Source organism: Kryptolebias marmoratus, linkage group LG17 (assembly GCF_001649575.2).
Source record: "Kryptolebias marmoratus isolate JLee-2015 linkage group LG17, ASM164957v2, whole genome shotgun sequence".
Lineage (NCBI taxonomy): Eukaryota > Metazoa > Chordata > Actinopteri > Cyprinodontiformes > Rivulidae > Kryptolebias > Kryptolebias marmoratus.
The window spans coordinates 25,540,812-25,551,623 of NC_051446.1; the positions used below are offsets into that span (position 1 = coordinate 25,540,812).

The window sequence follows — 10,812 nt, forward strand, 5'->3', positions numbered from 1 at the left end:
AAACATTTTAGAAACTCTCTCACAGATGTCTTTCACAATTTGTTTTCACAGCCTGAGAAACATACAAGAATGCTTTTATTAGGATTCCAAGCCCGCGGAAGCAAGCGGGCGGCCAATGCAAGGCATGGCCGTTCGCCTGCTCCCAGTGGAGCAGGGAACCCTATTGTTTTTGTAAGGATTTTTCACGATTGTGTATTATTATTCTTCTCCGGTAAAACTACGTGGCCAGAAAAANTTAATGTTGTAGTGCTTTGCACCTCAGGGCCACCGTATCTGGCTGTTGCTTTTTGTAACTTTTATAATTATTTACATTTTTTCTCACAGATATCTGCAAATCTCTGTGCTCTTTGCAACCTTTAGCTTGCTTCCTGTTTAGCTTTTAGCTGCTCTTCTCTGGTAATGTTCAGCTATTAGCTACAGTTTTGCTTATTGTAGCTTTTAGCTGCTTCTTTCCTCCTTTGGGCTGTTTTCAGCTCCGCCCTGACAGGAGGTGGGTCAGAGGTTCCGCTCGGACACCTGGGCGCGGCCTGCACAGGGACCCGGTTGTGGGCGTGGCCTGCACAGGGACCCGGTTGTGGGCGTGGCCTGCACAGGGACCCGGTTGTGGGCGTGGCCTGCACAGGGAACTGCGGGTTGATAAAAGCGGCTCAGCCGGTTCTCGGACTGGATCCACGCGGAGAGAACCGTCGGCAGCAGAACAGGCAGATCCCGGTTCCGCCGAAATGCCGAACCTGTGTGAGGTCTGCTCAGGTGAGCTGAGCCCGGATCAGACTGCAGCTTGTCCTCACTCAGTCTGTGTCCCCTGCCTCGGAGACCAAGGCTGTCCAAAGTGTCCCCGGAGTCCTGTCAAACCGATCCCTGAAGACTGTCCCAAACAGAACGGAACCGCCGAGGCTCAGGACCCAAAACCAGCAGAGGAGGCTGTGAAGGAGACCGAGGAGCCCAAAGAGGCCCAGAAGGAGTCGGAACCGACAGAGGAGAAGGAGGAACCTCCTTTGGGTCCCGATGATGTGGTGTGTGACTCGTGCATCGAGAGCCCCTGCAGGGCCCTGAAGTCCTGCCTCACCTGCCTGGTCTCGTACTGCGAGGCCCACCTCCGGCCCCACCTGGAGAACCCAAAGTTCCAGAACCACCGGCTGGTGGAGCCGCTCAGGGACATCGAGAGGCGGACCTGCGAGAGCCACAAGTGGCCCCTGGAGGTGTTCTGCTGCTCCGACGTGTGCTGCGTGTGTCAGGACTGCGTGACGGAGGAGCACCGGGGCCACGAGACGGTCCCGGTACCGGAGGCCCGGAGACGGATTGAGGCAGGTGTCCGGTTCTGTTTCTGTTACTAACCCTCCGACAAAAGCTTCTTGTTTATCTGAGCTTTGAACCAACAGGAAGTTACTGAGAAGTTACAGCAGGGAGAATTACTGAAAGTAAAATCTTCCTGTTTCTGTTCGGAGGAAAAACGGCTCATGAGAAACCAACGTGTTGATTTAAAGCAGCTTTTATTACCGATTCCTCACAATCATGGAGTTGCTTTTCCTCTGCAGCTTCAGACAAAAAAACCTTTAAAAGTCACACGTGTGTCGATCAAACATGCAGTTTTCACACATCGACTGGAACTCGGTGATTCTCAACTGGTGGGTCGCAACCCAAAAGTGGGTCGCGTACCAGGTGGTTCGCAGGGCTTTGCCTGGGAAATAACTTTTAATTCTTGACTAAATGACTGAATAATTTTAATGAGAGATTGCTCTATATTCAGCTAAAGCTACATGATTTGAAACTACGTTATTTCCTGTTTGTGTGAAAGCTCGGCGTTTAGTTTGAAGGAAAACGCAGCTGATGGAGCGTTAAAGCGAATATTCTGTCGTCATCACTTCCTGCTCGTTTTGTTTAATCATTAAACTTAAGTTTATATTCTGCTCTTCCAGCTCAGGTTCAAACTGAACCATCTTTTCATTCAGTACATTTAAAAGTTGAACGTTTTCCTCAGTTTGTGTCGCAGATCGTCATTAAGGGGGGGTCCTGAAGCCGGGCCAGCTGAGAACCACTAATCTAAATAAACAGTTTTTGTATTTGAGCTGTGTGGCTTTTATTAAAAAGTTTTCATTAGTTTTTAAGCTTCAAAGACGATGTGTGTTCGGTGAATCCCTTCAGGGTCTGAACTTTATTTAAGCTGAATCTCAGAGCAGCGTCTGGACCCGTCTGGACCCGTCCGGACCTGCCTGAGGAATTTAGACTCAACTTGTCAAACTGTGGAGCAGCCAAAGCTTTGAAAGATGAGAGATTTAATCTGTCAGTGTGACGGAGAGCGAAGAAACGATCTGACATCGTTTTGGTTCTTTTCTTGTGACCAACAGAAAGAGCTGAAGGAGAAACAGACAGAGGTGCTGAAGACGGTCACGGCGGCAGAGAACGCCATCAACAAACTCCAGGCCAACACCGTTACTATTGAGGTAAACCCAAAACGTGACTCATCAAACACGGGATCCAGTCCACGTGGACGGCTGCTATTTTAGACCTGGAGGTTTCGGAGCCACCCAGGTCAAACAGGTTTCCCTGAGGTGTCGGAGTAAAGATTGTTAAAATATTTGCCTCCATCAGATCCCAGGCGTGTCAGAACTTCATGGCCTCATCGTGTTTTTCACAGCAATCGGTGACGGAGGTCCGAGCCGTGATCGAGACTCAGTTCCAGGAGCTGCAGGTGGTTCTGGAGAGGGCCAAGAAGGAGGTGACGGAGATCCTGGAGGGCGAGGAGCAGCAGGCGCTGAAGCAGGCTGAGGGCATCCGGGTCCACCTGGAGCAGAGGTGCACGGAGCTGAAGAAGACTCAGGCGCAGATGGAGAAGCTGTCCAGGAATAAAAACGATGTGGACTTCCTGCAGGTGGGGACACGGTCCAAAACACCCGTCTGCTCCACATCAAACTGTGAAATAAATTTTAAAAAAAGTCCCATTTCACTGGGAATAAATCTGGTTTCATTCACGGTGTCTGTCTGCCTTTAATCTGCTTCAGCAGCAACGATTTTCTCTCTGCAGGCGTCGTTTTTACATCAACATTTCAGAAAAGTTGTCTTTTTTTCACAGAACAAATCTTTTAGCCAACAGACTAAAACATCTTGGACCAGAAGAAACAAAAAATAAAATAAAACACGGAGCCGCTGCAGGGATCCCATCAGAAACTAAATTTACACCTTTTTAAACTCCTTAACTTCGTTCACTAAACAATGAAACTTTACATCATTTAAGGCAAAAAGACTCGCAGAATCTGAAGAAAAAGCAAAGTTCAGTGTTTTTAAACATTTTAAATGTGCAGGTCTGCTGTTTAAAGTGTTTTTTTTTCTTAAAAGTAAAGAAAACAGGTAGATTTAATAAAAACTGCAAATCTGTCTGTTAGAAATATTAACTTTTTTTTTAAATCTTCTACTGAACTAAACTAAACAAAAATGAAAATTAAATCCGCAGTTTTGCAGCATTGTCCAGAATCCCCAAACTGGCATTTTATTTTATTCTTTTTTTTATTTTTAGACTAGGTTTGGGATAAAATAAATTCATTATTAGAACTTCAGTGGGTCCATCAGATAGCTCAGAAATTAAACTAAAAAACATCCAAAGGTTTATTTGTTTGAAAGCATCAGATGATTTTAGATACATTTTAGGGAAAATAAGATAAAATCCTGAATGTTTGTCTTTTTGTTTCAGTTTAATCTTCTAACAAAGAGCTGAGAACTCAGATTTTTGATCATTTCTGATCCTCTTCATGTCCGAACTGTTGGCTCTGATCGCCTCCGTTTGTTTTTCAGGAGTACGCTGAGTGGAAGAAAGAGGCCACCGATAACTCTCTGCCTGGGATCCACATCGGCCTGATGGATCGTCTGAACTCCTTCAGCCGGGTCATCGTTGAATCCACGCAGGAGCTCTGTGAGACGCTCGTGTCTTCATACATCGAGAAGGTCAAGGACACCTGCAAAAACGGTGAGAAAACCTGCCGTTTCCCCGGAGATATCTCAGCAGAATCTCTCCTGACTGTTTGGGCTTGTTCAAACTTGTAAAGAATTTTTAGATTCAATGAGCCTCACGAGTCACCGGCTTGGTGTGTCACGCAAAATGAGGTCATTCCGAGCTGCAGGAATACTCTGAATATTTATCTGCTGTGTGTTTGAGTCAGCATTAATCCCTTTTATTCTCTTCAACTTCAGACAAAATGGGAATAAAGATAACTGTGGACACATCGACTGCAGACAAGCTCAACATGTCTTTACCTGATCCGAAGACGCGTGAGGACTTCCTGAAATGTAAGTTGTGTTTGTGAAAACTGGCCGAGAACCTGGTTATAATTTAATGAAGCACGTGCAGAAGCCTTTAAAAACGACACAGATGCTAATATTCTTAAAGGTGCTGCACTCTGCTCTTATTTCAACAACACATGACGTTTGACCATTATGTCAAATGCAGATTAATCTCACTACCCTCCCTCCTGAAGGTGATTAGGGTCTCACAGAGTTGCTTTCTCTCGTTTGAGGTGAATGTCTTCCTTCGCCCCCGTCTCAAACCATCTTCTCTGGATGGACCAGAGTCCTGATGGCTCTGAATGCACTGAGTTGTTGTGTTTGGAGTTTCTCAGATACTCCAGCAGCATTAAGGGATGAGAATGTTTTTGTCGTTCTTTCCGTCCTCGTTCTGCTTTGTGGCGTTTTCCTGTGAATGCTCAGGAGCAGCTGTGGTTCTGGGATGGGTCATAAAGGTTCTTGTTGCTTAAAAGTGGAAAACAAACAGAAGAGTAAACTCTGCTCTGTTTGCTCTCCTTTCTTGTGTAACACGGCTGACGTGTTGATCAATCCTCCACAGATGCCGCCCAAGTTAGTTTCGATGGCGACACGGCTCACAAGTTCCTGCGCCTGACTGAGGAAAACAGGAAGGTGACCAACACCACGCCCTGGCAGCATCCTTACCCCGACGTACCCGAGCGCTTCCAGAACTGCCGCCAGGTTCTGGCTGTGGAGAGCTTCTACCTGAATCGGCACTACTTTGAGGTGGACATCAGCGGCGATGGCCCCCACATCGGCCTGACCTACAAGAGCATCGAGCGAAAGGGCAGCGAGGGCAACAGCTGCATCACAGGGAACAACTTCTCCTGGTGCCTGCAGTGGAACGGGCGCACCTTCTCGGCCTGGCACAGGGACGTGGAGACCCCGCTGAACGTGGAGAAGTTCACTCGGATCGGCGTTTATGTGGACTACACCCGAGGCCTCATCGCCTTCTACGGCGTGGATGAAACCATGACGCTCATCCACAAGTACGAGGCGGAGTTCCTGGAACCTCTGTATCCAGCGTTCTGGTTGCCAAAGAAAGAGAACATTGTTGCCTTGGTGGCACCTGGGGAACCTTTATGTCTGAAAAGCCCCTCCCCTCCCGCCTCACCTGCAGACGGAGCTGTTGTTGTACAAATCTAAACCTAGAGGTTAAAAAAACTACTGACAGGAAAAAAGTGTTCAACTTGTTTACAGCTGATTGTTTCTACTACAAAGTGAATTTTTCATCTTCTATGGGGTTTTTTTTTGTATCATGTTTGTGTTCCCAATGTGCCTTTGGAACTACTGTTACTTAGAGAGTTCTATATTTTCAATATGCAAATAAAAAAATATTAATTTTGAAGAAAAAAAACGTCTGTTTTGTTCATGTGGATCTTTAACTGCATCGAATTAACAGGTTTGTTTAAATAAATTCAGTTTTTTATTTTTATGGTTATGACACTTTTTATATATTTGTACAGACTCAAAATATTAAAAAAATTATTAGTTTGAAGTTATTTGGGTAAAAGAAAATCCACAAATTTAATCAAACTGAAGCTCCTAAATAAACAGCTTCAAATCAGCTGTAATTTTGTTTTATCATTCCACCCTGGAAAAGGAATGGTTCAGATAAATTATTAAAGGGTCAAAAATGACATTAATGTCCATTACTGAATGCTAACGTTTCAACCCAATTAAATATAATTTAAATTAAAAATTACTTTAGTTTCATAAAGTAAAACAAATGAGAAAAGATTAGAAACTTGAGTTGAATCTTTGACAAAAGGTTGCAAAAAAATAAAAATTAACCCTAGGACAAAAAACAACAAAAATAAATAATTTTCCAGCACAGAAATATCTTTAAAAAACATGAAAACTAAATACATTTTGAGCAGAACGTCAGTGACGTAATCACGTAGTACGCTTTGGTCACGTGACACAATCTGTGTATTTTGACGTGTAACAGAGAATGTAACCAGGAAAAGCCTGCTCAGAATTCAACATGTTAACAGGGGTAAGTGCCATAATTAAACTCTTCTTGTTTAAATAGGGACTTGTCAGAGAAAGGAGAGAAGGTTCGGTTCGGTTCGGGCTGGGAGGAGAAAAGTCCCGAACCGTTTCCTGCTGAGGCGGACAGCTGCTCTGCTAATGTTGCTAATGGAGTTAGCATGCTACATGTAGCAGCTAAATGTTTCCACTTTTTAAAAAAAACAACGCAATGTTTTTACTTTATGACACCTTATTCGTAGTATTCATTTTTAGTTTGTGTTTTAATAAGTTTAAATGTGACTTTTAATAACATTACTACGAAAAATCTGTAGTGTTTGGATCTCAGCTAACTGTGGCTAACGTTAGCTGCTCAGTCTAATTTCTGTTTACATTAATCGAAAACAAAGATAAACTCATAAATTATACCAACAGCAACACATGCAGCAGGATTGTGTGGTTTTCTGAGTGTTAGGTAATAATTATATAAATGTGGTAAAACGAACCGGACCGAACTTCAGGCTTAAAGCAGCTAAAGACAGATTATTACGTAAAGAAAGTGACACGTCAAACACTGATGACAGGTTTTCAATATTGTTAGTCTTACTCAGTCCTGAGCTACGCCTCAGTTTCTAACATATTTTCCTTCCAGGGAGCCAGACTTTAATGTAATGTCTTGATCAAAGGTTCTTCTGTGTTTCTGAAGGGCTTTGAAAAGCTTCAACAGCTTTTTTAAACTCCTTTTCAGTCCATTTTTTGTTTTACCATTTTAAAGGAATGTTTTCTTCTTGCTAAACCAATAACACTAACCTAAGAAGCATTTACTAAAGCTGGAATAAGATTAAATAACATGCTCCTGTAGGTTTTTACAAGTTGTGTGTTTAAACAGAATGTAAACAGTCAGATCATCACTGTGCTTATCATAAAATATAAATCTTTATCTTTCAGTGTCTTGGTTATGTTTTGAACATTTAAACAAATGATCCTGTTTTCACAAACCAGATAATCTGTAAACATTTGGCAGAAGAATCTTTGATTAATAAAAGTGTTTTCTATAGATTTGTTGAACAGATGTTTCTGTATTGCTGCACGTTTTGGTAAAATAAAGTTGTATTTTAATATTTGAGGACACGCTGTGATGTTGTATGTGTTGTCATAACTTTGCTGGTTTGTTTAAAGAAACAAAATGAAAAAATTTAGTAAATGAATTTATAATAGATATAATTGTTAGCTGAAGGAAAAAAAAGTCTGTATCTGTTAAAGACTTTCACTCAAACTGACCTTTGACCTGTCCATTTGTGGACAGTTTTGGTCTCGTGGGTAAAGCTTCTTCCTTATTGATCCCTCAGGATACCAACGATGAAGATGTCTCTCTGTTTGATGCCGAGGAAAATGCAGGGAAAACGTCGAAGAGGAGCGTTAAGTAAGTGTTTCTGTTTAAGGAGAAAAATGTTATAATTCAGTGTTTGGATTCAGCCAGCTTTTGGTCCGGAGCGTCAGAAGTTTTCTGGTTTGAACTCTTGTTCCAGTTAAACTTTATCTGTTTTTATTTTATTATCTAATTAAAAGAAGAAAAATCACAGATTTTATGCAGAACTATTTGTAGCAGCTGATTCTGGTTTAGTGAAGCAATAAAAATAATGAAATGGTTCTTTCTTTCTCTCTGACTTGTTTTTCCTGAATAAATCTTTGAAAGCTCTTTGACTGTTATTATCCTGAAAACGGGCTTCATCATCAGTAAACTCGTCCAAGTGGTCATTTCCTGTAGAGGTTGTGACCCCCGTCTCCCATTGTCCTTTACCCCACACAGCTGAACCAGCCTTCAGAAATCCTTTCAGATGATTTCTTACAGTTTTCTCACAAAAATCCACTTGTTTCTGCTCATAATTTTCCAAAAAAAGATTATTTTTATTTTTCTTTCCTTTCAGTTTATTATCTTCTTTGTTCTACCTGAAGGTTTCTCTTTTACAACCTGAACATTTTGAGTTAAAGCCAACTAACTGGAAAAACCAACAGTTTGACAATTTCTTTTCATTGTTTAAACCATTAACTTGTTAAGATCTGCAAATATTCTTTTACTGCAGGTTTATTTTAATTTTTAGGCTTGTGCAGGACTTTTTTTTTTTTTTTACTTTAAATGCAATTTCACACTTTTTATTTTTGCTCTGTCTGAAAAAATGTAGTTAATTTCAGTTTTTTTTTAAGTGTATTTTTTAAAACCAGCTGTGAAATAAAGCAGTTTTGTATCATTTCTGTAATTAATTTTAATCTTTACTAAATAATACCTTAAAAGCAACATGGTTGTGTTAATGAGTTCATCTGTTTCCAGGCATCCAGTTGCGTCCTTCTTCCACCTCTTCTTCAGAGTCAGCGCCACCCTCGTCTACCTCCTCTGTGACCTTCTCAGCGCTAGTTTCATCGCCTCCATGGTCACAATAATCCTCCTGCTGTCGTGTGACTTCTGGACAGTAAAGGTTAGATTTTTTTTGATTTATTTATATATATTTTTCCATTTTTCAAACTCAAAATGTTCCCTGTTCTGATGGGATCAGTCTCAGCTACTACCACACCAGATTTTAGCTCAGTGTTTGTAAAATTGACTGAGTTAGCCTTTTTAGTGTTTCTTAAGATTGCTTAGGTGTGGCGGCCATCTTCAGTCAGGATGACTCCAGTGGTTAATCAGATGTGTAGATGAACGTCCAGTGATTGCAAATTCAGATTTCCGGATCAAATGTTGGTTTCCAGAACGTGACGGGGAGGCTGATGGTCGGTCTGCGCTGGTGGAACCAGGTGGAAGACGACGGTCAGAGCCGCTGGGTGTTTGAGTCGAGGAAGGCACGTCTTTATCTCCATGATTTCTCCATGATTAAATTCCCTTGTTCATGGTCACTGGGGCTAATGGTCCTGACAGATGTCCTGACTGTGAGAATATCCTGTTTCCTGCAGGGCTCTGGGAAGCAGCAAGCATCTGATTCAGAGTCACGGATCTTCTGGCTCGGACTGATCATCTGCCCCATCATCTGGGTCATCTTTGCCTTCAGCATCTTGTTTTCAGTCAAGATTAAATGGATGGTAAGGCTTTCAGTCCCTGCTTTACTTTCAGCTTCTTTTTCATTGATAAGAAGCTGTTTTCAGATGGTTTTCTTGCTGTTAAGCCATAAAACTGTCATGTTCCCGCCAGCCTTTAGTGATCATGGGTGTGGTGCTGCAAGGAGCCAACCTGTACGGATACGTGCGGTGTAAAGTCGGGGGAAAGACCAACTTAAGGAACATGGCCACCAATTATTTTGGCCGACAGTTCCTGAAACAGGTGAGCCGAGTTCTGACTAAAACCTGGAGGAGAATCTGTCTAAGGTCGAGTTTCTGAAACATCTCCACGTGTTTTTCATCTGCAGACTCTGTCTAAAGAAGAGGAATCGTAGAGATCAGCTCTGCGAGGTTTTGCAGCTGCATTATTCCTAATGCTTTGATACCAAGTGGACACATCGAAATCTCCTCAACATGGACTAAAATAACAGTTTGGGTTTTATTTTGTTATTTTCCAGGTGAAAGTCAGAGGTCTGGTTAGTGTTTGTGTAGAAACTGAAGCTGAGCAATAAACCTCTTTTAACCAACACTTCAGCTGAAATACAAAAACATGAAACATTAAACTGACTGTGGTTTTGTGTTTTAGTCTCAGAACTCCATCTTTAGTTTATTTCCTTCATTAACTTTATGTAACATTAAAACAGTTTTCAGGATGTTTGTATGAACTGTTTTTGCTTCCATGACAATGTAAACTATTGAGTGTAAATATGTAAGTAAACAAACTATGTGAACCATCTTCCTTTGTGCAAATATATTTGTAAATTTTTTTGAATTGTGCTTTTTTTATTATTTGGCCAGATACATTCAGATTTTATTTATCTCTTAAACAAATAAAATACAAACAAAAATAAACATAAAATCAAACCAATATATAACAATATAAATATAAATATAATATAATTTAAATAAAATTCCTTAAACCTAATAACTAAACCTAATAAGTTTAATAAAACATTTAGTTAGATTTAGTTTTTGTTTTATTTACAATTCTTTTGGATTTATAAGTCATTATTTCATATTGAACACGACAGCGACACTCAGCGTTCGCTTTAAGTAATTACAACATTCTTTTCAAAATGTTTTATTTCTTCGTACAACTCGCGTGACAAAGTGAAATAATATTAATGTCACAACATTTAATTCAAGAAAAAAATCAGTATTTCTTTCTTTCAATAAACATTTTTGTCGGTTTGGTTAAAATAAATGTTCCTGGGACGAAAACTCGGAACCGGAAGAGAAGATAACGCCTTAGCGGAAACTCGGTGAAGTTACTTTCACAATAAAAGCATTTTTTTTCCCCCATAGATAGAAAAAAAATACAGACAGATTTAAACCTGTGGTTTTCCCCCATTGCTGCTAAAGACTTCAACAAATTGTTAAAATTGTGAAGAATAATAAAACTGAAGCTCAAACGCGTGACAGTAATCAACTATTTTGCCATTTATATACTTTCAGTGTGTGACA

The 10,812-nt window shown here is 40.9% G+C and overlaps 2 protein-coding genes across 2 annotated transcripts; both read left to right on the forward strand.

Moving 5' to 3' along the window:
• The first annotated feature begins 626 nt into the window (after window positions 1-626).
• Window positions 627-5,647, forward strand: trim16 (tripartite motif containing 16). Its single transcript, XM_025009650.2, has 6 exons — window positions 627-1,304; window positions 2,346-2,441; window positions 2,636-2,869; window positions 3,787-3,958; window positions 4,183-4,278; window positions 4,832-5,647. Exons 1-6 carry the CDS (start codon window positions 723-725, stop codon window positions 5,434-5,436), a joined length of 1,785 nt encoding a protein of 594 aa, XP_024865418.1. The 5' UTR covers window positions 627-722; the 3' UTR covers window positions 5,437-5,647.
• A 533-nt stretch (window positions 5,648-6,180) lies between these two features.
• Window positions 6,181-10,084, forward strand: tvp23b (trans-golgi network vesicle protein 23 homolog B (S. cerevisiae)). Its single transcript, XM_017432650.2, has 7 exons — window positions 6,181-6,289; window positions 7,611-7,684; window positions 8,591-8,735; window positions 9,007-9,096; window positions 9,208-9,333; window positions 9,443-9,571; window positions 9,657-10,084. The coding sequence occupies exons 1-7, from the start codon at window positions 6,278-6,280 to the stop codon at window positions 9,681-9,683; spliced, it is 603 nt and encodes a 200-aa protein (XP_017288139.1). The 5' UTR covers window positions 6,181-6,277; the 3' UTR covers window positions 9,684-10,084.
• Window positions 10,085-10,812: the final 728 nt, after the last annotated feature.

Bases quoted from the DNA above. Each gene is read 5' to 3' on its own strand.
- trim16 (XM_025009650.2), top strand. From the start codon at position 723: ATGCCGAACCTGTGTGAGGTCTGCTCAGGTGAGCTGAGCCCGGATCAG. The intron at 1,305-2,345 runs GCAGGTGTCCGG...TGTGACCAACAG, and splicing joins AGGCCCGGAGACGGATTGAG to AAAGAGCTGAAGGAGAAACA. The intron at 4,279-4,831 runs GTAAGTTGTGTT...AATCCTCCACAG, and splicing joins GCGTGAGGACTTCCTGAAAT to ATGCCGCCCAAGTTAGTTTC.
- tvp23b (XM_017432650.2), top strand. The intron at 7,685-8,590 runs GTAAGTGTTTCT...ATCTGTTTCCAG, and splicing joins ACGTCGAAGAGGAGCGTTAA to GCATCCAGTTGCGTCCTTCT. The intron at 9,572-9,656 runs GTGAGCCGAGTT...TTTCATCTGCAG, and splicing joins GCCGACAGTTCCTGAAACAG to ACTCTGTCTAAAGAAGAGGA.